The 25,757-nt window shown below is 46.4% G+C and overlaps 1 protein-coding gene and 1 long non-coding RNA gene across 3 annotated transcripts in view; one reads left to right on the forward strand and one right to left on the reverse strand.

The window, feature by feature from the left end:
• KIF3C (kinesin family member 3C) overlaps nucleotides 1-4,644 on the forward strand; it is a 129,068-nt gene extending 124,424 nt beyond the window's left edge. For both annotated transcript variants that reach the window (XM_073624980.1, XM_073624981.1), the window contains exon 8: nucleotides 504-4,644. In XM_073624980.1, the coding sequence (XP_073481081.1) occupies nucleotides 504-597 (94 nt within the window). In that variant the 3' untranslated portion in view covers nucleotides 598-4,644. The remainder of the gene's footprint in view (nucleotides 1-503) is intronic.
• Nucleotides 1,632-24,024, reverse strand: LOC141139142 (uncharacterized). The gene is made up of 4 exons (XR_012243723.1): nucleotides 23,895-24,024; nucleotides 11,065-11,194; nucleotides 6,573-6,759; nucleotides 1,632-2,041 (listed from the first exon to the last, which is right to left on the reverse strand). It is a non-coding gene; the product is annotated as an uncharacterized lncRNA (long non-coding RNA).
• Between the last annotated feature and the right edge of the window lie 1,733 nt (nucleotides 24,025-25,757).

Genomic DNA, 25,757 nt, shown 5'->3' on the forward strand with positions numbered 1-25,757 from the left:
CTGAATGTATGGTGCTGCTGGGATTATTATCTTCGGGGCTGCTGTGATATTGTTCCCAGCGAGGACCCACCCCCTCCTTCCTCCTCCCCATTGAGAAAAGTTCTCTCATTGATTTCACTACCTGAAACAGGATCTGTGAATGGGGGAGAGAATCGGGTGACTCCTTAGACTCTGCCCCATACAGATATCATGTTACAGGCAGTGAAAACAATGAAAGAATATATATCAATGGAGGAGGAAGGGGCAGTTCCTCATTGGGAATTTTTTTACAGCAGCTTCATAGAGGACCCAAAGCTGTTAACCCCTGCAGCGCCAAAAGTTGAGCTGCAGGAAGAGGACAGGACATCCTAGGGAGTGAAAATTTCTACAACATCCATCACCATGTACTGGATTTTTTCAGTAAAGTTGTGCTTTTTAAGCTAAAAAAAAAAAAGGTCACAGATATCTTAAGGCATGGTATTCTGATGCTACCACTGATAACAACCATGTTTTTGTGTTCCCAGGTGTCAGCAGCCCAAGGCTCTTCCATCTTCAACCACTCACATCTCTTTGTCTTCAAGCAGCCAAAGGCGTCAGCTTTCCCCTACCCATGAGTGACACTAACCACCCTAGATCTATCTACCCATGCACATTAACCCCTAAAGCCAGGCTTTGCTTCCAACTGATGAGGAGCAGATAGCGGGGTTCCCACCACTATCGTTGCTCAGCTTCGATCTGCCTGGAGATGAGACCTCAGCCGTAAAAGAAGTCAAGACTTTGTATTTATGGAATTTACATATTTATTTATTTATTACTCCTGTGGAAAGTCCATGCTGTCGATCTTCAGCACCTCTTGGCTCACTACAGGTGCTTGGGAAGTAGATCCTGGTGGACCTAAAAGTTTGTTTCTAGACAAATCTGTTTGGAAGCTGAGAATTGGCTACTTACCTGAAAGTGATCTAGGTGTTTTCTGTCTATTGCTCCAGCTGGCAGAAGGTTCAGCATGTGCTGTCTTCGTAAATCCAGCAGCCAAGTTTTTTTTAGAAGCTCAGCGATGTCTATATATCCCACGAGGACTGGGGGGGGGGGGTTCTGCTCACTTCTTCAACACTGTATTTCAGCATATGAGGCACAATTTAATCCTGGCTTGAATTTCTAAGACTTCAAAGCTTATGCTTCAAACGCCAGTGCCTTAACCCAAAGGCTTCCCAGCTTCATCATACACCACTTCTAAAAAAGGGAGTACAACAAGGTCACAAGATAATATCTGTGTTACATGGGAGAGTAATGTTAGTAGACTGTTCATGGAAAGTTGGATGCCATCAATCCTTTGACATGAATCACTAATGAGATCTAAAGGTGGTACCTGAATCTGTTGTTAGATGGGTGTTTTGGCTTGCTTCTTCTGATGTGGTCCAGACACAACTGGAAGGGTGGAAAGTGAGGCAGGATAGAGACTTTTGAGAGGTAATCATCTCTCATTGGTTGAAAAGTGAAGAATAACTTTAACAAAAATGAAGGATCATACGGGATATTTAACTACTAAGGACTTGGATATACCAGATCTCAGCAAATAGGCAGAGGATGCACTTTTTATGAAGGGACAGAGAACGCCAACATCCACGTGGCATACAACATTAAATCTATAGATTGGTCTTCAATATGGCATGGAATATAAGAGCTGTATGCACATTTAAAGCTGAAAACAACTTTTATTTTCTTTTACTACTTGAAAGTGAAGTTTCTTTTTATGTAAATTTTCTGGCATAACCACTATACAAAAGCAGAAAGTTGTGGGGATGTATGGATCTCTCTTCCCAAATCATCAGCGTGCTACAGACACACCACAAATTGTATTTTGTGGGCTCATGGAAATGGAAATAACATGTTGTGCAATAATGTTGAGTCGTTCTATGCAGTCACAAACCTTGCTGACTTGGCCAACTTGTGGCTGGCTAGCTGTTGTGAGAATTACAGGCAGTACTGCGTTGAGCCTTCCAAGGTTGATGCTTGTAGTTGTACAATTGTTGGAGAAGCCAGCTGTCCATCTCTGTTTCCAATCCTAATGTACATACAAATAACCATTAAAAGCATACAAAAAAAAAAAAACGCTACAAACTAGCGTAGATACTCCTTATGTCAATACCTGAAGCATACCTGTGCTTTGCCCATGCAGAGCAAAAATCCAAATGAAAGGTCCTACAATGATAGAGCTTTTATAACCACGTCCCCAGCTGCCTGTGTCTCCTAACGTCCCTCCATCCCAGAGCTAGAGCCTCCGTAAAACTCTTTGGCACAGTCAAGAATATCTGGAAGGGCCTACAAACCTCCCACTTTTTTTTATTATTTAATACTCCGGTTGTGAGCAAGGTACAATGTGGTGTGGCATGCAGTAAACATATGGAATCCAAGATAGGCAAGAGCAGTATATTGTAGAAAGGTAAACTAGGCTCGGTGGGTAGATATGTCTGTCCAGAGCCACATACAAACTGTAAGAGTGGTCTGTAGGCTTGAGAGATGCCAATAGCTTCTGCAGTGATGAGCAGAATGCGGCCTGGCTGGTCCACACCCAAAGGGGAGGCTTCCTGAAGCAAGGTATACATAGTCCCTGCACTGTCCCTACTCCTCTGTAACCTTTCTCTACCTCTAAGCATTGTCCCTGTCAGACGGGGAGGAACCTGTCCTTACACTCGCATAAAGCGCATCAAACCCGGGAGCCAGAGTCTTAAATAGACACTACCTGACCCAAGATGGCTGCTAATGTCACATGGAGTGCTAGTGTCAAATTGAACAGCCGTCTCCCTGTGACCGCAAAAAACGACCTTCCCCTTCTGCATTGCCGCTTCGGTTGAGCGCCACCTACAGTGGGGAACACAGACTGCACCTGCCTACATGCTGTCTTAACTGACTGAAAACTATATTAACTAAAAACAAAAAGTGTAAAGTCACCGCTAAATGAACTACTACAGAAAATCTAATATAAACACTAAATTACCAAATTATATTACATTATTGGCAAGGAGACAAGAGAGACGCTACTCCAGGTGAGATGATTAGGCTGATTTGGCTCCAGACATGGGTGCTAGCCCCAGGTCGCTTCCATGGAGCTGATATCAAAGAAAGAAATGACTGCACACCATGCCTAGTCCTGAGTTTGTTTATTGCACTATCCCAAAAGTGACACACACAGGACAATGACAAGTACAGATGGTTGACACATTTCCTACAAGAATTCTGTGCTTATTCAACTCTCAGGATTAGGCATGGCGTGGAGCCATTTATTTCTTTGATATATTATATTATTGATAAAGAAAATTTGGTGTTTATGTTGGATTCTCTGTGATAGTCCATTTAGCAGTGGTTTGATATTTATTTTTGGTTTATAAAGACTTTGGTATTAGACACTTTTTGAAATGTCAGATGCCTGTGTCCGCCCCATGCACCGTGGCCCCATCCATCTTTCCCTATGTCACTGCTTAGGCTGTAGTGACATAGGAGTCAGAGCGGCCTTTCTCAACCTTTTTACCCCAGAGGAACGCCAACAATTATTTTAAGGTCTTGGGGAACCCTTGCCAAAAACAATGCATTGCTGGCCAAAGGCAAAAATGCCACTTACATAAGTTGCCAAATGAAAGAATGTAACTCCTGCAGTGGTGGTCAAAGTGTCACAACTAAAATAATAATTTGAGTCATTCTACTGGTTTTGCCAAGTGGCAATGGTCTTGCATCTTTGCAGGCACCATCAAATGAAAGGTCAATCTTCCACATCTCAAGGAACCCTTAGCAACCTCTGGAGGAACTCTGAGTTTCCAGGTAACCCTGGTTGAGAATGGCTAAGTTAGGGGATGGAACCACGGCACAAGGACAAGAATCCCGGAAGTATTGAATGCCAAAGAGTTTTACAGAGGCTGTGGCACTGGGACAGAGAGAAGGTAGGAGACACTGACCAATCAAGAGGTAATTATTAAAAGAACTTCTATTGCAGGGCCATTCACCTGGATTTTTAAACATAACAAACATAACAGAATCGCTTTAATGCCCCCCTACCCATTTCTTTGCACCCCCACCACTCTGTTAAGCTGCTGTAAGCAAGGGCTCTGTGCTGCTTTAGTCCAAGATTACACTGATCTGAAGACTACCCAAACCCATGTGACAGCACTGGGCCTGTCACTACAACACATATTTATATCGGATGTTATATTTGCTCCTGGTGGATGAACAGCGCAACTGAAAAGTTTGTGTTGCTGGGGTAGAGTGGGGAATTTGCCTTCATGGGCAAAGCACAGTCTTTCATTAAAACTATCATTATAGGGGGAATATCATTTTAATTTGTGATCCTATCTGAGACTGTCAGTGTCAGTGTAATGCCAGGAGTGAACAGGAAGCAAACAGGAGCCCTGGCAGAAACAGAAAGATTTAATGGGTTTCACTAATGGATTTTTTAATGCATTTTGCTAAAGTGCACTAAAGAAGAGATAAACGCAAATCAAAAAAAAATCCTAGAACAGCTTTTCTGTAGCTTCCCCTTCTCTCTCCCTAAATAATTGCAATGAGAACACCAAACACATGTCCAAGGTAATTAATTGATCAAACCGATAGCAGAATAGAGCCAATGCGTTTTTGGGAGCCAAACACACTATGGGGGGTATTTACGAAAGGCAAATTTTAAAGGAGGAAGGAAAGTTTAAGGAGGGTAGTGTTGGTAAATGCAGCAGAATTCTTAAGCCCTGATAAAGGCATAGGGGGTTATTTACTAAAGGCAAATCCACTTTGCACTACAAGTGCAAACTACAAGTGCAAAGTGCACTTGAAATTGCACTGAAAGTGCACTCGGAAGTTCAGTCGCTTGTAAATCTGAGGGGTAGATCTGAAATGAGGGGAAGCTCTGCTGATTTTATCATCCAATCACGTGCAAGCTAAAATGCTGTTTTTTATTTTCCTTGCATGTCCCCCTCGGATCTACAGCAACTGCACTTCCAAGTGCACTTTCAGTGCAATTTCAAGTGCACTTTGCACTTGTAGTTTGCACTTGTAGTGCAAAGTGGATTTGCTTTTAGTAAATAACCCCCTATGTCTTTATCAGGGCTTAAGAATTTTGCTGCATTTACCAACACTGCCCTCCCTAAACTTTCCAAGCAGTAAATCACAGTTTTAGTTAGTATCTGCTTACTTGAGTACACTGAGGGGGTGGCAGTGATTAGGGACACTGACTGGTATATATATATATACTGTATATATCATTTTTTTTTTTTTTACAATTTTTTAAAAAATTTTTTACATACTGTCAGCACAATAGTGACACTGTACTACTCTGAAAAGGTGATCTGGATTTTTTTTTACATTGTGATTGCTTGTAAAGTGATGATCACTGTAAAAATCAATCTTTAACTGTCACAAATTTACTATTGTGATTGCTGTGATTGACTGCAGCTATCATGTGGTACAGGGCTGCTGTGAGTGGCCCTGTACCATGTGTTCACTGTGACTGTTCACAGAGATCACAATGGTAAGTGACATGAATGAAAGCCATTCATGACAATTGTGTTTACTTGTTATCATGTGATTGGTCACAGCGATCAGATGGTACCTGTGCCAAGCTCAGTAGCCTGGTATCGAGCACCGTGACACGCTGTGTCCACCAGACACAGTGACAATTAAGATATTTGCCAGCACACCACGGATCATCAAGTTGAGTCCAAGCGGTTTTTATTGAAGCATGATCGCATCACATACCTGACGAAGGGGTCCTGCGTGGCTCTGAAAGGTTGCACTGTCTTTATTGTGATGTGATCATGCTTCAATAAAAAAACACTTCGACTCAACTTGGTGATCTGTGGTGTGCTGGCAAATATCTTCATTGAGGCTTTCTGATCCAGTCTCCAGCTGGTGGTTGCTACAGCACCCAAAACTCTAGAGCACTCTTCAGGAACATGTGCGATGGGAATATGGAGTATCCCCAGACACAGCGGTCACAGGAGGGCGTGCACGAGGTGCATGAGCTGCAGAACGTCTTTGGACATCCTCCCGGAACTAGAGAGCACCCGCCCGGCCATATATGTACATTAGCCGGGTGTGAAGTGGTTAAGCACAGTCAGAATTCTTAAGCCCTGATGAAGGCGGAGTGTTTTTGACACCCAAAACGCATTGGTTCTATTCTGCCATGAATCAATTTTATCAACAAATTACCTTAGACTCTTAGACGTTTGTTTGGTGAAATTGGATGGTATGTGTGTGGATTCTCAACTCCTGGTCCTTTCCCTTTCTCCGGAGGTGGTCTCGTCTTGTGGAGTGCTGCCGAACCGGAGCCAGTGAGCTCAGTGACTATTTTAGTGACCCTTAGAAAAACCGAATCCAGAGCCCCATTTGTTCTTGTGTTTGCTCCATATCACTGCGGCAGCAAGGCTAGCAGGATATGAGGCCAGTGATTGACAAGTGTGGAGAGCTGTGTGATCACAGCAAAAATCAGGCTGCAATATGTAAATTCCAACGTTGACCTTCCTAAGAGTGTATTTAGATTTTACCCTTACAACCCATTTAACCGCATGGAGATATCTGGAATAACAATAGTGATTGTGTAAAGTCTATTTAGTGACCTGAGATGGAGCATGTTCCTTTTAGTTGGAGCTGTGGGACAGACTTGTAGCAGGGATGATAACCATTGTGGTAAGACCTCTCTCTTTCTTCTTATCTTCACAAACCAACTTAGCAAAATTCATTCTTCTACAAAACAGCAGTTCAGTAACTTGCTCAAAGGTTTTCTTGGAGTTCTAGATCTTGGATCTGGACATAAGTAAATATATTAAGCATCATGGGAAAAAACAAAAACATTTTCTATGCACAATATACAGTACTCCCTATGCAGTATACTTTCCGTATCTTATCTGAGCCTGAAATGGCCAAAATGAGCTGGCAATGAGGTTTAATGAATACAAAGTGGTTCGATGCAACGTTCAAACTCTTCACTCCTGTCATTGTCTGGGCACTTTTCTGTATATGTGTCTGAATGAGACAAGTCTTTTCATGTTGGGTAAATCTGTATATAATGCTTAGTGACTGTGTGATGGAGGTTATAAAGAGCTGTTATTAAAGCAAGCATTCCACTAAATACAGAACGGTCTTATTTCTATCCTATTAATAGAAGATGATTGTCCTCACTCCTGGTGCTGTGTGTGATTTTTCTCATGAGAATGTCTCTGCTCCTTCACATAACAAACACAACAGCAAGACGTATGTGCATTGTGAAACCTCTAAAGCTTTTTGTATATACAGCTAGACTACCCAAAGATGAGATTTCAAATATGGGTGATGATGGTGATGGTCTAAGTCTCAGTGTTTTTCTACTTTTTTTCAGTTGCAGCTTCCTTTAAAAGTTTGCAAAATCTCAAGAAATCCCACATTAAAATGTAAAACAACATAAATAAAAGTTACTTATGTCCTCCTATCACATCAGAGGTCCTCCCATCACACCAGAGGTACTCCCATCACATCAGAGGTCTTCCCATCACATCAGAAGTCTTCCTATCACATCAGAGGTCTTCCTATCATATCAGAGGTCTTCCTATCACATCAGAGGTCTTCCTATCACATCAGAGTTCCCCCATCATATCAGATCCTCCATCACATTAAAGATCCACCCATCACATTAGAGATCTGCCCATCACCTCAAAGATCCCCCCATTACATCAGAGATCCATCTATCACTCAAAGATCCCCCCATTACATCAGAGATCCATCTATCACATCAGAAGTCCTCCCATCACATCAGAAGTCCTCCCATCACATCAGAGTCTCCCCATTACATCAGAGTTTCCCCATCACATCAGAGGTCCCCCCATTACATCACAGTCTCGTCATCACATCAAAAGCCCCTTTTCATATGAGAGGTTCTTCCATCACATCAGAAGCCCCCCTTCATATCAAAGGTTCTCCCATAACATAAAAGTGGTCCCATCACATCAGAGGTTCCCCTATCACATCAGAGAGCCCCCATCACATTGGACATCCCTCATCCTATCAGAGGTCCCCCTATCACATAAGAGATCCCCCCATCACATCAGAGGTCCCACCATCACATCAGAGGTTCCCCCATCACATCAGATGTCCTCCCATCACATCAGAGGTTTCCATATCACATCAGAGTTTCCCCTATCACATCAGAAGCCCCCTTTCATATCAGAGGTTCTTCCATCACATCAGAAGCCCCCCTTCATATCAGAGGTTCTTCCATAACATTAGAGGTCCCCATCACATCAGAGGTCCCACCATTACATCAGAGGTTCCCCCATCACATCAGAGGTCCTCCCATCACATCAGAGGTCCCCCCATCACATCAGAGGTCCCCCCATCACATCAGAGGTCCCCCCATCACATCACAGTCTCATCATCACATCAGAAGCCCCCTTTCATATGAGAGGTTCTTCCATCACATCAGAGGATCCCAACACATCAGAGGTCCTCCCATCACATCAAGGTCTTCCAAATCACATCAGCTGACCCCCCTATCATATCAGAGATCACCTATTACATCAGAGATCCCCCCATCACATCAGAGGTCCCCCATCACATCAGAGGTACCCCTATCACATTAGAGTCTCCCCATCACATCAGTCTCCTCATCACATCAGAAGCCCCCTTTCATATCAAAGGATCTCCTATAACATCAGAAGTCCCCATCAAAACAAAGTCTTCCTATCACATAAGAAGCACCCCTATCACATTAGAGTCTCCCCATCTCTTCAGTCTCCTCATCACATCAGAAGCCCCCTTTCATATCAAAGGATCTCCTATAACATCAGAAGTCCCCATCACAACAAAGTCTTCCTATCACATAAGAAGCACCCCTATCACATTAGAGTCTCCCCATCACTTCAGTCTCCTCATCACATCAGAAGCCCCCTTTCATATCAAAGGATCTCCTGTAACATCAGAAGTGCCCATCACAACAAAGTCTTCCTATCACATAAGAAGCACCCCCCCCTTCACATCAGAGGTCTCCTCATTACATCAGTGCCACCTCTTCAAAACAGAGAGTCCCCTCTCCATGTCAGATATCCCCTTTCACCTCAGAGGTCTCCATATACACAAGAGCCTACTATAACATCAGAGTACCCTCATCACATCAGAGCCCCCCTCTTCTCATCAAAGCACTTTGATTAGATGGAGCAGATCTGATAGAGATGGGCTTCTGTCCTCTCCTGAATGCTGGGGATGGCCCTTAATGCCACCTGCACTGGATCAGCATCATGCATTGGTTGTTATCAAGCTTAATTTATTTATTTTATTTACTTATATAGCACCGTCAATTTACGCAGCGCTTTACATGTACATTCACATCAGTCCCTACCCTCAAGGAGCTTACAATCTAAGGTCCCTAACTCACATTCATACATACTAGGGACAATTTAGACAGGATCCAATTAACCTACCAGCATGTCTTTGGAGTGTGGGAGGAAACCGGAGTACCCGGAGGAAACCCACACAGTCACAGGGAGAACATGCAAACTCCAGGCAGGTAGTGTCGTGGTTGGGATTCAAACCAGGAACCCTTCTTACTGCTTAGGTGAAAGTGCTAACCACTACACCACTGTGCCGCCCATGGCATCATCAGCCCGCCACATGGCAAATCATGCCACTGATTCAAAGCCAATTGGGTGTTGTGTTGATGGCACTCCAGGGGAACCGAAACGGCACAACTACTGGTGTTTTATGTCTTTTGGGAACTCCAACAGTGACCCCTTTTCAAGGATCACTGAATGGGGCTAATAAAGGACTGGTTTGTACGTGTGCCAGTGGAAGCTTGCCTTATGCGTCAACACGGTCTCATAAAATAATTTATCTAAGAACGTTTTTTAAAACAGTCTTTTAAAAATGAAGGTCAGTAAAAGGCCTCATGCACACACCAGTAAAGAATTTCCTCAGGATCTAGCTGGCTAACCCCCAAACATTATATTATATATATATTTTTTTAGCAGAACCCCTAGGGAATAAAATGGCAAGTGTTGCAATTTTTTATGTCACACGGTATTTGCGCAGAGGTTTTTCAAACACATTTTTTTGGGGAAAAAATACACTATAATGAATTAAAAAAACCAAAACACAATATATATATCCCAATTTTTTTGTAAAATATGAAAGATGATGTTACGCCAAATAAATAGATACCTAACCTGTCACAATTTTAAAATTGTGCACACTCGTGGAATGACGACAAAATACGGTACTTAAAAATTTCCATAGGCAATGCTATTTACAGGTTACCTGTTTAGAGTTACAGAGGAGGTCTAGTGCTAGAATTATTGCTCTCGCTCTAACGTTCATGGCGATACCTCACATGTGTGGTGTGAACACCGTTTACATATGCGGGCGCGACTTATGTATGTGTTCACTTCTGTGCGCGAGCTCAGAGGGAAGGGGGGCTTAAAAGTTTTTTTTCTTATTTATTTTTACACTGTCCCTTTATTTTTTTTATTTTTATTGATCACTTTTATTCTGATTACAAGGAATGTAAACATCCCTTGTATTAGAATTGAGGATAACAGGTCCTTTTTATGGAGAGGTCTGGGGTCAAAAAGACCTCAAATCTCTTCTTTACATTAAGGCCTCATGCACACTGGACATTTTTACAGCTGCTGTGTTTGGCTTCAGGTGTTTTTTTCTACAGCCAGTAAACTCCCCAGCATGTTATCCTATGTGTCCATGCACACATAGGCTGTTATTAGCATTTTTTGGCAGGGGCGTTTTCTGCCTGGAAAAAAAGCAGTTAAGTGGAGTTTTTCAGCTGTAAAACCGCTCCAACTCTCATAAAAGCTTAACAATGCTGAAAACCGCTGAAAAAACGCGGCTATTCTGCATTTATCAGCGTTTTTGAGCCATAAGCCTCTGTGAGAGTATAGTTTTGCTAAAAAAAAAGCAGCTAAAAAAAAAACACAAAAAAAGCTGAAAAACGAATTCTACAGCTTTCTACAGATAACGCTACTGGTGTTTTTATAGTGTCCAGTATGCCTAAGGCTTAAAAGCAAAAGATTGAGAAAACGAAAATTGATCTTTTGCTTTAAAAATAAATTTAAAAATCCATTGTTTACTTACTTACTAGACTGGAAGTGATGTCATGATGTCGCTCCGACCCTCCAAGGCCGTAGAGGCGATTAGAGGTGATCTGGTCTCTGTCTGCCTCTGTGACCAGCCGGCTGCACCATCGGATTGTTTCTCTGGAGCGCTGGTAAAAAACAGTAAGCCTGAGAATTAGCAGCGAGCGGTGGGAGGAGAGGATGCGTCCCCTCCTGTCGCTTCTGAAAGCGATCCAGCAGCTAATGAGCCGTTCGGACTGCTGTCATGAGAAAGTCAGCCATTGGCTGAAAAAAGAAAATACTGGCGTTATGGCTGATAGTGGATAGTGTCAATAGGAGGAATAGTGCCTTATCATTGGTGTCCGTGGGAGGAATAGTGCCCCATCATTGGTGTCCATGGGAGGAATAGTGCCTCATCATTGGTGTCGGTGAGAGGATATGCGCCCCATCATTGGTATCAGTGGGAGGAATAGTGCCCCATATTTGGTATCAGTGGGAGGAATAGCACCCCATCATTGGTGTCAGTGGAAGGAATAGTGCCCCATTATTGGTATCAGTGAAAGGAATAGTGCCCCATCATTGATGTCAGTGGGAGGAATAGCACCCCATCATTGGTGTCGGTGGGAGGAATTGCGCCCCATCGTTGGTGCCAGTGAAAGGAATAATGCCCTATCATAGGTGTCAGTATGAGCAATAGTGCCCCATCATTGGTGTCGGCGGGAGGAATAGTGCCACATCATTCCACATCATTGGTGTCGGTGGAGGGAATAGGGTCCCATCATTGGTGTCAGTGGGAGGAATAGTACCCCATTTTTGGTGTCAGTGGGAGAAATAGTGCCCCATTGTTGCTGTCAGTAGGAAGAATAGTGCCCCATCATTGGTGTCAGCGGGAGGAATAGTGCCCGTTATTGGTGTCGGTGGGAGGAATTGTGCCCCGTTGTTGGTGTCGGTGGGAGGAATTGTGCCCCGTCGTTTGTGTCGGTGGGAGGAATTGTGCCCCGTCGGTATCGGTGGGAGGAATTGTGCCCCGTCATTGGTGTCGGTGGGAGGAATTGTGCCCCGTCATTGGTGTCGGTGGGAGGAATTGTGCCCCGTCATTGGTGTCGGTGGGAGGAATTGTGCCCCGTCATTGGTGTCGGTGGGAGGAATTGTGCCCCGTCGTTTGTGTCGGTGGGAGGAATTGTGCCCCGTCGTTTGTGTCGGTGGGAGGAATTGTGCCCCGTCGGTGTCGGTGGGAGGAATTGTGCCCCGTCGTTGGTGTCGGTGGGAGGAATAATGTCCCATCATTTGTGTCAGTTGGAGGAATAGTGCCCCATCATTGGTTTCGGTGGGAGGAATAGCGGCACATCTTTCCACATCATTGGTGTTGGTGGGGGGAATAGCGCCTCATCACTGATGGCGGTAGGAGGCATAGTGCCCCATTATTGGTGTCAGTGGGAGGAATAGTGCCCCATCATTGGTATCAGTAGGAAGAATAGTGCCTCATCATTGGTGTCCGCAGGAGGAATAGTGCCCCATCATTGGTGTCGTTGGAAGGAATTGCATTGGGATCAGTGGGAGGAATAGTGCCCCATTGTTGGTGTTAGTGGAATGAATAGACCTCTTACACATTACTTAGCATACATAAAAAAAACATATCTGGTATAGGTCCACTTTAAAAAGACAATCTGACAGAATGACATCACTGTCAAACGGCAGCCAACAAATGCGGTCAGTGACTTTCTATCACGGCTCCCCCACGCTCTCCCACCACTGATATCTGTAGTGTAGCCGTCCTATCTCTTGTTCAGCTAAGTGTCTGGATTGCTCTCTTTGCCGGCCACCAATGTTCAGATATTTGTATTTATAGCTGTAACTATTCCGCACTCCAAGACGGCTTCTTTCCATCCCCAGAATCTGAGATCCACTAAAAGCCATCCAGATCAGCAAGGAACAATGTCTTCTTTTTATAGGACAAAGACCATTGGTGTGCCAAATACAAATAAGTGCTGCGCTGTGCTAATGCCGTGCTGATTCATTGCTAGGAGCCAGGAAATTAGGATTTCTCTACCGCGCATCTCCATGGTGAGAGGTCACATGTCCCCCAGACATCACGCTAAAGCCGGCTACACGCTAGAAGATTTTCAAATGAACATTCGTACAAAAATTCTCAGTACATTCGATGTCTTGACAAATGTCATTAGAAAGTTTCTTTTTTCCATTCAATTTTGGAACTTATAGACTTTCCGAAATTAAAATCACATACACTGTTAAAAATGTGTTCGTTCAAGAAAAAGTTTCTGTCCTGCTCCTTCAAATTTTCTTGCCACTTCGGTCACAAATGAACGAATGTCCCCTGCCCTCCAATGCAGCTATTTAGGCACATCAAGCTGGAACAGCTGCATCCTGGACTGAAGAATGAAAGATGTGACCCCGGAAGTGATGTAATACACGTCGCTTCCGGGGTCATTAGTCTTAGGGGGATCGGGGAACAGATGCCTCTCCGAGTTCCTCCTGCTTTCACCATGGATGCTGTTTACCACGGCCCCGGGCTCCCTGGAGCCAGGGCCATCTTTAATATTGATTGGGCCCTGGGCAAATGTTTTCTTGGGCCCCCCCCCATGCAATTTCACTCTCCACCTGCTCTGAGACATACAATAAATAGCAGCTAGACTTAAAATCAATTTACTGTATCAGATCAGGCAGCGATTGCGATTGGTTGCCAGAGGTTACAGTGTATCATTACCACTTACTGACTGGTTGCTAGAGGTTACAGCACACATTACGACTCACTGATTAGTTGCTAGATGTTACAGCACATGATTTCTGCATGACTGGTTGTTAGAGATTACTGTACAGTAATAGTGCTCACTGATTGGTTGCTAGAGGTTACAGCACATCATCTCCTCACTGCAGGGGGCATGATATACATATGAATGCCGCCTTTATGTACACATCTATGCTGCTGGATGCAGCTATTTACATATGAATGCCGGTTATGTACATGTAAGCACAGGGTCTGTAGGTGGGTCATCTGCACAGAACAATAGGGCAGAGCTGGGCAGCATTAGTAGCAGCACTTCACACAGAGATATCAGGACACAGCACGGGACAAGGGAATTTAAACTGGGATACTTGGCAAGTATGAGGCAGCTGCTTTGGGCCCCACAACAATGACAGGGCCCAGGGCAGCTGCCCCTTTTGCCCTACCTTAAAGACGGCCCTGGCTGGGGCCCAGAAACCAAGTGCAAGTGTGGCTGATGTAGGTTTGCCACCCGTCCGGAATTCACCCAGACAGTCTTGGTTTTGAATCCTGTGTCCGAGTTTCAGACCACCTGAAACCTGGACACCATATTCAGAATGAATTGTGGTTCCCCAAGTAACCAAGTACCGCAACCGCTGAGTGCATAGGTGTGCACATGGGCCCCCTACACGGACAGGAGAGAGAGCTTGATCTGCTCCTCCTCCTCCCGCCCCTATCCCTCTGTCTGCCCACCCACACTCTGATCCCCGGCGTTCTGTGCCTCAGGAAAGGGATGTGTGGGCTGGAAGCTTGAAGCTCAGCAACTGGCTGATACATCGTGGATGAAAGGTGTCAATGCCTGAGCCTCTATCCTCGGGTGAGTGAGCTCACCATCCAATGTCTGTGACTGACGTCTCCCCACTCCCTCCCTTCTCTCTCCTGCCTCCAAGCGAGTGAGTGTACTAAGGTAAGGGAGAGTCAGATGTAAGGGGTGCCCTGTGGACTCTGATGGAAGGGGGGCTTCGGGAGCCCTAATTTAAGAGGGAAAGCTGGGAACTCTGATGTAAGTGAGATGTTTGGTGAGCAGAAACCCCCCTACAGCAGAGTCCCCCTTTACACCAGAGAGTTATTTTGCGAATAAATAATCATTCTTCAGAAATTTAGGCCAAAATGAATTTTAATACATTTGTTTGGTTGAAAAGAACCCAAATCAGTGTATATTATTTAGTCTGTAGGAAAGTTATAGAGTCCACAAACTATGGTATCTATACTGTAAATCTGAAAATTCATCAATCCCAATGTACTGACGGGAAAAACACCAGGACAGTAAATACCCCCAAATTACCCTATTTTGAAAGTAGACAGTCCAAGGTATTTAGGAAGAGGCACAGAGAGTTGTTTTGGAAACTACAGAAATAAGAAAAAAAAAAAATGTTCACTTTCTTTTTTACATATTGTCACCAGTGCAGTACAGCTTTATCATATGGCGGTGATCAGGGCCACTGACTGGTTGATAGTATGTAAAAAAAAAAAAAAGAAAAATAATAATAATATCTTTTTTTACATTTTTTTTCTTTTTTTTTTTTTTAAGATTTGTTTTTAACACACTGTGACCATACCAACACTACTCCGGGGAAGTGATCAGGATTTTTTTTTTAATACATTATGATTGTTTATACCATTGTTTATATGTGACTTTCACTGGTATAAGCAACCATTTTTACTGAATGAAAGTGATTCATTCAGTATGTTTTGATGTAATTGGCTGTGATTGGCCACAACCAGTGGCGTTGCTAGGGGGTGGCTTTTGGGGCTATAGCCCCGAATCTGGGGCCCATAGCCCCGAGCCTCTGCAGGGGTCCCCAAGGGGAGGGGAGGCTCTCTGGGGACCCTGATGTAAGTGGGGGGCTCTCTGGGGACCCTGATTTTAAGGGAGAGGCACTCTGGGGACCCTCTGGAAACCCTGATGTAAGTGGGGGGCTCTCTGGGGACCCTGATGCAAGGGGGAGGCTCTCTGGAGACTCTGATGTAAGGAGGAGGCTCTCTGGGGACCCTGATGTAAGGGGGGGTCTCTCTGGGGACCCGGATGTAAGGGGGGGCTCTCTGGGGACCCTGATGTAAGTGGGGGGCTCTCTGGGGATATATACACACACACGTATATATACATGTGTATGCCCGCCCAAGCCTATGACTATGACTATGACTACTATGATACTATGGGCCCTAGCCCCAGATTTTTTGTAGACCTAGCAACGCCCCTGGCCACACCTAATCACATGGTACAGATGCATACCTCCCAACTTTTTGAGATGGAAACGAGGGACACCTATTAGCAAAAGTAAGTAGGCATAGGACACCCCCCGCCACGCCCCCTTAAAGGAGAATTATACAAAAAATATTATTAGTTAAGCACCCGAATGCTTCTTTGTTTACCACTACTATTCCTTTATACCGATGGCTCCTTCCAGCAGGATCATGTACCATGTCACAAAGCTCAAATCATCTCACTTCTGGTTTCCTGAACATGACAATGAGGTCACTGTACTCCAATGGCCTCCACAGTCACCAGATCTCATCCAATAGAGCTCCTTTGGGATGTGGTGGAACGGGAGAATTGCATCATGGATGTGCAGCTGGCAAATCTGCAGAAACTGCGTGATGCTATCATGTCAATATGGACCAAAATCTCTGAGGAATGTTTCCAACACCTTGTTGTAACTATGCCACAATGCCACAATGAAGGCAAAAAGGGGGTCCAACCCGCTACTAGCAAGGTGTACCTATTAAAGTGGCTGGCAAGTGTGTAAAGGTCAGACCAAAATGAGGGATAAATGAGGAGGAAAGAGGGGCAGAGGGACTTTGTTTCAAATCAGGGACAGTCCCTCGAAATGAGGGACAGTTGGGAGCTATGCAGATGGGCTGTGATTGGCCCTGTCTGTACGATGTGATCGCTGTGACTAATCACTGTCTGTACGATGTGATCGCTGTGACTAATCACTGTCTGTACGATGTGATCGCTGTGACTAATCACTGTCTGTACGATGTGATCGCTGTGACTAATCACTGTCTGTACGATGTGATCGCTGTGACTAATCACTGTCTGTACGATGTGATCGCTGTGACTAATCACTGTCTGTACGATGTGATCACTGTGACTAATCACTGTCTGTACGATGTGATCACTGTGACCAATCACAGCTAGCAACACAATTGTATACAATGGATGGCATGAAAGGAAGCCATCCATTGTTTACAATTGTCACGTGATTGGTCACAGCGGGCTGGTACACTGAGCAGTCATTGGCTGTGTCTAATGGACACACCCGGTGACAGATCACTCCACTCCACAACTCCAGGGTTTGATCTGGGAGAAAGTCATATGATGTCCACCCGGATAAGTCCCACCCAGCGGCCATTTTGCTGTAGGCCGGGTGGGAACTGGTTAAAACCATTACAAGCTCACGGCTGCAGCAGCAATTGTGAGCTTGACATAGGTGTGCACAGCCTATTGCATTAGGGTGTGAACCCTAAGGCTCAAACACACATGTGTGTGTGTCTACATATACAGTATGTGACCCTGGCACATTGATCTACCTACTGGCACAGTGACAGAGCCGGTAGGACGGAGGTCTTCCTGGCACCGCACAGAGCAATAATGCTAATGCGCATGGGGTGATTAGGGTGTGCCCTGGCACTCCCGGAACACCCTGTGCACACGCCTATGGAGCTTGACTTAACCATTTCCTGGCACCGCACAGAGCAATAATGCTAATGCGCATGGGGTGATTAGGGTGTGCCCTGGCACTCCCGGCACACCCTGTGCACATGCCTATGGAGCTTGACTTAACCATTTCTCTACCATGCCGTTTATAAAGGTAGCTTGGTAGACGAATAGTTAATTTGACATTAGACATTTGATGTGCCAAAATAAGAGGTTATGTGACAATTCACATTCCTCAACAACCGCCAATCTCTGTTGATCTGTCTCAATGTCTTGGCTGACCACATGCTGTACCTGAAACAAGATTTCAGCGAACAATATCTTTCCTTTGCACCTTTTCCTCCCGCTATACACATCTGTAAAATAACTGTAAAACAAAAATTGCTCATTATTGCAATTTTTTTTTGAATGTTCCCCTAAGCTCAGTATTTTCCTGGTCCCCGGGGACATCTGTACATGTGTGGTATTGTCAGGCACAGATTGCAATGGGCTATTTTGCATATTTGGGACGCATTCCCCCTTCTCCTCCTCCAACAGATTGTACAAACTCTTTGGCTCGAGTCGCAGCTACGTGTGAGTTTGAAAAAAGCAGATTGCGAGGCGGCGGTACGGGTCAAGTTTGGAGTGAACGTCGAGAGGTCGAACGTCTCCATGTACGCTCCCGGATCAGATCCATCCTGAGATCTGGCGAATCTCCAATCATCCCATCCTGTACCGCCATCTAAATTATTGAAGAACTTGGCAGCGGAGATTGCTGGAATCTGAGATAATCCCGTCCTGACCTACAAAGCAGCCGGGAAGGTCAGGGTAGGAGTCAGATTAAAAAGATACAAAATTTCACCAGGAATTAAAAAGAAAAAGGAAAGATCTTTTGTCTGACAATCTAGTTCTTCATTAACCCCCCCTCAATGGATTCTGGGTAATGAGCCGCTCGTCAATCATGATTAAACTCCTCCGCCTCCACCCTCCTAAAGGCATAGCAGCCAATACAACAAGTGTCTTTCCAGGGATGCGGTCTCCATGGCAACAGTAACTGAGGGCGTTCTGCATCCTTCGATGCGATACACGGGGGATTTGCTGCTTGGCGATTCCGTGTTATTCTCATCTTTCCTTCTAGGTGAGATTAAAGGGCCCCTGCACTCCAATTTCATTGTTTTCCTCAAGGGGATTACGCAAAAGATGTCTTTTGATAGTAATATTTTTTTTGTAAATTTAGAAATCGCAAAAAAAATGAAACTTTCAGGTTTAAAGAGGATAAAAAAAACACACATTAAAGGCAGGCGGCCCAGTGGAGGTAAAAACCCACCTACGCCCTAAGGACATGCAGGTACTCAGGGCTGTTTTTATGCCGTGGCCACAATAGTTCAGCAAAAGTGAATCCCCCGTGTCGCATTCTGCAGGTAGTATTGTTGCTGAACATAAGCCTTTCAAGAGCAACCGCCCTGCTGTGAAGCAACTGCCCTGCTGCACCGCAACCACCCTGCTGTGAAGCAACCGCCCTGCTGTGCCGCAGCTGCACTGCTGTGAAGCAACTGCCCTGCTGCGCCGCAACTGCCCTGCTGTGAAGCAACCACCCTGCTGCGCCGCAACCGCCTGGCTGTGAAGCAACCGCCCTGCTGCGCCGCAATCGCACTGCTGTGAAGCAACCGCCCTGCTGCGCTGCAACCACCTGACTGTGAAGCAACCTCCCTGCTGCGCCACAACCGCCCTGCTGTGAAGCAACCGCCCTGCTGCGCCGCAACCCCCCTGCTGCGCCGCAACCCCCCTGCTGCACCGCAACTGCCCTGCTTCGCCGCAACCGCCCTGCTGTGAAGCAACCTCCCTACTGCGCCGCAACTGCCCTGCTGTGAAGCAACTGCCCTGCTGCACCGCAACCACCCTGCTGTGAAGCAACCACCCTGCTGTGCCACAGCCGCACTCCTTTGAAGCAACCGCCCTGCTGCGCCGCAACCGTCCTGCTGTGAAGCAACCGCCCTGCTGCGCCGCAACCGCCTGGCTGTGAAGCAACCGCCCTGCTGCGCGGCAATCGCACTGCTGTGAAGCAACCGCCCTGCTGCGCCGCAACCACCTGGCTGTGAAGCAACCTCCCTGCTGTGCCACAACCACCCTGCTGTGAAGCAACCTCCCTGCTGCACCGCAACCGCCCTGCTATGAAGCAACCTCCCTGCTGCACCGCAACCGCCCTGCTGCGCCGCAACCACCCTGCATCTGCATGCAATGTACGTGATTGCAGTGCAGTGGTTCGGATGTCAGAGGCTAGTGTACATGTGGTTTTGGGGGGTGGTAAAACCCCACAGTTGAGGCATACTTTTACAATCCCCAATCGCTACCCCCTTTACTGTAGCTGCAGAGGCAGCAGCTGGGAGTGTACACATGCCACGGCCATGATGCTTTAATTCACGGCTGCAACAATAATTATATCCCCCCCCAAGCTTGAGGCAGCCGCAGCTCCCTCTGAACGTGACCGATTCAAGTAAAGAGGGCCACTCTGCATGCACCTCGCAACTGCGTGCATTACACACGTTTGTGGCGCCCTGGTGCACGGATCAGGGGGTCAAAGCAGGTGAGGGGAGAATAGTATCACCTGCTTTGACACCCAAACCCCCACACTAGGGCACCTCAGTCACATGCAAGGCATGCAGTTGCGGGGTGAATGCAGAGTGGTCCTCTTCCCTTGAATCGGTCAGGATGCAAACGAAGATTGCTCCTCAGAGAGCACCGCACATGTAAACAAGTGAGGAGGCAACATATTGCAGAAGCTGCCTGTGAAAAGCAATCCACCGGGGATCACTTTTCAGGTCAGCAAGGGCTGCTTCGTGTCTGAACGAGGTCCTAAACCTCATGCATACAGATGTTTGCACCTATTTTCTATGCTTTGATTTAATGTTGGGACACCACACTCCCATAATAAAGGTGGAAAATGGCCTTATCCTTGGCTCCTCCCTAGCCAAGCCTACTGACGCATTTCACCCCATTTCCGGGGCTTAGTCATAGTCATTTATGCTTCGCATATAATTCCTGTTGCTTTCCCATCCCAGGAAGCTGCAGCTGACATGTGCAGCCTGCTATACACGTAAATGACTGTATGTGTCTGTAGTTGTGTAAACCACAAAGGTTTCACATTCAGAAAATACATTGTACGCACATGCGTTGTTTACGTGACTACAGCCGTGTACAGCCATTTACTTGTATAGCTGGCTGTACATGTCAGCCATGCCCTGGTGTTGGAAAGCGTTGGGAATTTATAAGCCTTTGTATTGCTTGGAAGATCACATCCAAAATAGAGAGTGCAATTAGGGAATCTGTACATACTGTACATTCACATCAGTCCCTGCCCCCAAGGAGCTTATAGTCCTTGAGAGCACACACATACAAGGGTCAGTTAATCTACCAGCATGTCTCTGGAGTGTGGGGGCAAACCAAAGTACCCGAAGGAAACCCACAGAGGCACAGGGCAATTATGCAAACTCTGTGCAGATAGAGGCGTGGACAGCATTCAAACCAAGGACCCCAATGCTGCAAGGCAGAAGTGCTAGCCGGTAAGCCACTGTGCTGCCCCACAACAAGATTTTTTTTTTAATATATATATATATACGCACACACAAATACATACATATACACACACACACACTATATTACCAAAAGTATTGTAACACCTGCCTTTACACGCACGTGAACTTTATTGGCATCCCAGTCTTAGTCCGTAGTGTTCAATACTGAATTGGCCCACCCATTGCAGCTTTAATAGCTTCAACTCTTCTGGGAAGGCTCCGCTCTAATTCATTCCAAAGGTGTTCTATCGGGTTGAGGTGCAGGCCAGTCAAGTTCCTCCACCCCAAACTCGCTCAACCATGTCTTTATGGACCATGTTTGTGCACTGGTGCGCAGTCATGTTGGAACAGGAAGGGTCCATCCCCAAACTGTTCCCCCAAAGTTGGGAGCATGAAATTGTCCAAAATGTCTTGGTATGCTGGCGCCTTAAGAGTTCCCTTTACTGGAACTAAGGGACCAAACCCAACCCCTGAAAAACAACCCCAAACCATAGCCCCCCCCTCAATCAAATGATTTGGACCAGTGTACAAAGCAAGGTCCATAAAGACACGGATGAGCGAGTTTGGGTGGAGGAACTTAACTGGCCTGCACAGAGTCCTGACCTCAACTTGATAGAACACCTTTGGGATGAATTAGAGCGGAGACTGCAAGCCAAGAATTCTCGTCCAACATCAGTGCCTGACCTCACAAATGCGCTTCTGGAAGAATGGTCAAACATTCCCATAGACACATTCCTAAACCTTGTGGACAACCTTCCCAGATAAGTTGAAGCTGTTATAGCTCCAAAGGGTGGGCCAAATCCATATTGAACCCTACGGACTGAGACTGAGATGCTATTAAAGTTCATGTTCTTGTGAAGGTAGGTGTCCCAATACTTTTGGTAATGTATATATGTATTGTAAAAGGGACAGGCTCAACTAGTATTAGCAGCGGTAAACCATGCATGAGACGAGGACACCCAGAAATAGTCCAAGGAGGTTTGTCCTGCATTTTGTTCAGCAGAGCAGCGAACAAACAAAGTTTCAATGTAGGAAGGATTTGCCTAGCAAGTCCATAGCCTTAATAAAACAAATGTAAACATTTTCTTATCTGAGCAACTAACTAAACTCAGGTCTAACTAGCAGGGTGTCCACTAATGGGTTCCCCAAAACAAACAGGCAGCACTTTTACCTTTTTAGTGTTCTGTCAGAAGTCAGCCTTTTCACCCAGCAGCAGGAGTAATGCCGCGTACACACGGTCGGACTTTTCGTCTACAAAAGTCCGACGGACGCCGACGGACTAAAGCCGGCAGACAATCCGATCGTGTGTGGGCTTCACTGGACCTTCAGCGGACTTTTCCAGTCGCAAATCTGACGGACTTTAGATTTGAAACATGCTTCAAATCTTTACGTCGTAACTACGCCGGACCCAGAAATCCGCTCGTCTGTATGCTAGTCCGACAGACAAAAAACAACGCTAGGGCAGCTATTGGCTACTGGTTATCAACTTCCTTATTTTAGTCCGGTGTATGTCATCACGTACGAATCCGTCGGACTTTTGTGTGATCGTATGTAGGCAAGTCCGTTCATTAGAAAGTCTGCCGCAAGTCCGCCAAAAGTCCGCCAAATGTCCATCGAAAGTCTGTCGGACGAGCTGTCGGACTTTTGTAGCCGAAAAGTCTGACTGTGTGTACGCGGCATTAGAGAACCCTGAGCATCAGTCAGCTCATACAGTATATAAAGGCCTGTGGACAGCTGAGACTAATAATGAGGTATGGCAATCAGATAAGATGTGGACCTAGGAAAAGAAGCTTTATCCCATCCAAAGCTTTACAGAGTGTAGGCAAACCAGTGGAAATTGCCTGGTGCACGTACGGGCGACTACAAATGACTGTGCGCGCTTTTGCGCATGCGCGTCGCAAGGCGTACACACCCAAGAGCGCGCACCTAGCGCCAGTTGGTACCAGATGGCCTACTTAAAGGGGGCCCCAGCAACTGATCTGTGCTGACTGGTCTTCAGGTGTGTTCCTGTTATCCTGAAACCTGCGTTTGTCTGTGTGATTTCCGTTGCTGACCTTGGCTCCTGTTGACCTTGCTCTGAACTCTGCTATATCTGATCTCTGGTTCCTGATCCCGGCTTCCCATCTGACCCGTCTCTGCCCGATGTTCTGGTACTCTGCTGCCCGTCTGTTGACGAACCCGGCTTCCCATCTGACCTGTCTCTGCCCGATGTTCTGGTACCCTGCTGCCCGTCTGTTGACGAACCCAGCTTCCCATCTGACCTGTCTCTGCCTGATGTTCTGGTACCCTGCTGCCCGCCTGTTGACGAACCCGGCCTCCCATCTGACCTGTCTCTGCCTGATGTTCCGGTACCCTGCTGCCCGCCTGTTGACGAACCCGGCCTCCCATCTGACCTGTCTCTGCCTGATGTTCTGGTACCCTGCTACCCGCCTGTTGACGAACCCGGCCTCCCATCTGACCTGTCTCTGCCTGATGTTCCGGTACCCTGCTGCCCGCCTGTTGACGAACCCGGCCTCCCATCTGACCTGTCTCTGCCTGATGTTCCGGTACCCTGCTGCCCGCCTGTTGACGAACCCGGCCTCCCATCTGACCTGTCTCTGCCTGATGTTCTGGTACCCTGCTACCCGCCTGTTGACGAACCCGGCCTCCCATCTGACCTGTCTCTGCCTGATGTTCCGGTAACCTGCTGCCCGCCTGTTGACGAACTTGGCTTCCCATCTGACCTGTCTCTGCCTGATGTTCCGGTACCCTGCTGCCCGCCTGTTGATGAACCCGGCTTCCCATCTGACCTGTATCTGCCTGATGTTCCGGTACCCTGCTGCTCGCCTGTTGATGAACCCGGCTTCCCATCTGACCTGTATCTGCCTGATATTCCGGTACCCTGCTGCTCGCCTGTTGATGAACCCGGCTATTCCTGTGACCTTGCTCTGGTGCCCTGCTCGGCTCAGCACAACTACCCGAGTGTCTTCAACTACAGTTCAGCGACCAGCTGCGACTTCCTGCTCTGCAGTCACAGTTCAGCAACCAGTTGCGGCTTCCTGCTCTACAACTACAGTCCTGCAATCAGCTGTGACTTCCTGCTACAGGTTTCCGGGTTGCCATCTGCAGGCACTCATGTGCCTCCTGTCCTTCGGCTCTTTCTGTTTCACTCTCTGCGGGACATGGGCTGGAGATACAAGAGAGGCCGACCTCGTCATTTCAGTCTCCCTTTAGGTATGTGACACAAAGCCTCCGGCCTCCAGAACCCAGACAGGATTTATTCGATTGAGAAAACAAAAAAGATTGTTTTACCGACATCAGTCATCAACCCTGGAGCACCTCATGTCTATGTGCGAAATGTAGGGTGACACATATACACCAACCACAATCCTGTCAATCAGTGCTTAACAATATCCATGTATAGTTTTTTTCCAGAATATGAGTGAGCCTTGATCTCCAACATATATTGTGAGAGTGCAAGACACTGACACTAAAAATGTAGGGGAAAATGACAAAGGGTTTGCATTAAGGCTTGTTTCTGAGCACAGAAAGCTGTGTTCTTATTGTTCTCTGGTACCTGTAAACCTGGATTGGGTTCTGGAGCTTGAAGGTTCCAAAGGGTCTTGGGTGGGAAGGAACCTTCAATCCTGTGTCTGGATCTTACCGAATGCCTGCAGCCAGTGTGAGTACATACTCAAGCCTGAGGATATCTCAGGGCTCTCAGTTTGGGGATAGCTCCCATGTTGGAGACAGGAAGTCTCACCCAGTGGTTGGGATTCTTTCAGAGCCTGGAGTGGCTGGGGAACATCAGCCAACAACGTGCTTTAGCCTCCTGTTGACTGATTCTGAGTCACAGGAGAGCAAAGTTAAGTGCACTACTGAGACCCAGAAGAGAAGTGTGGCCAAAAAAGTGTTGGCCATACTTCTCTTTTAAAGCATAACTAAAGGCAAAAAGTCTTTTTAGCTTTGGATAGAGTGCAGAGGGATTAGAACACTTGTAAGTTTTTATTGCTGTTTGCCCCCCCCCCCCCCTTAAGGAGATTCACCCACTCTATTTTTCCTATTTACCACTATTATTATTATAATACACAATTTATATAGCGCCAACAGTTTACGCATCGCTTTACAATGTAGAGGGGGGACAGCAAAATCATGATACAGTTCAATACAGAAGGGACAGGAGGGCCCTGCTGGTAGAGCTTACATTCTAAAGGGAGGGGGTGGTGGTAGTACAAAAGGTAATAGCTGTGGGGGATGATTTCATGGGGGCGGCTTGGGTACAGTTCTTAGGTGGGTGTGGGATAAGCTTCCGTCAATAAATGGATTTTCAGGGATCTCCTAAAGGTGGACAGGGTAGGGGCTGATCAAACATATGGGGACAGGGATTTCCAGAGGATGGGAGAGGCTCTGGAGAAGTCCTGGAGGTGAGCATGGGAGGGGGTAACAAGGGAGTTAGAGAGCAGGAGGTCCTGGGAGGAGCGGAGGGGACGATTTGGGCAATATCTGCAGATGAGGTTGGTGATGTAGCTGGGGGTGATGTTGTTGATGGCCTTGTATGTGGTGGTTAGTATTTTGAATTTTAAACTGTGGGGTAGGGGAAGCCAGTGAAGGGATTGGCAGAAAGGAGCAGCAGTCGCAGATCAGTTAGTAAGGTGTATTAGTCTCGCAGCAGCATTCATAATAAGACTGAAGGGGGGATAGCCTGTGTAAGGGTACGCCAGTGAGAAGAGAGTTGCAGT

The sequence above is a fragment of the Aquarana catesbeiana genome, linkage group LG04, assembly GCF_042186555.1.
Source record: "Aquarana catesbeiana isolate 2022-GZ linkage group LG04, ASM4218655v1, whole genome shotgun sequence".
NCBI lineage: Eukaryota > Metazoa > Chordata > Amphibia > Anura > Ranidae > Aquarana > Aquarana catesbeiana.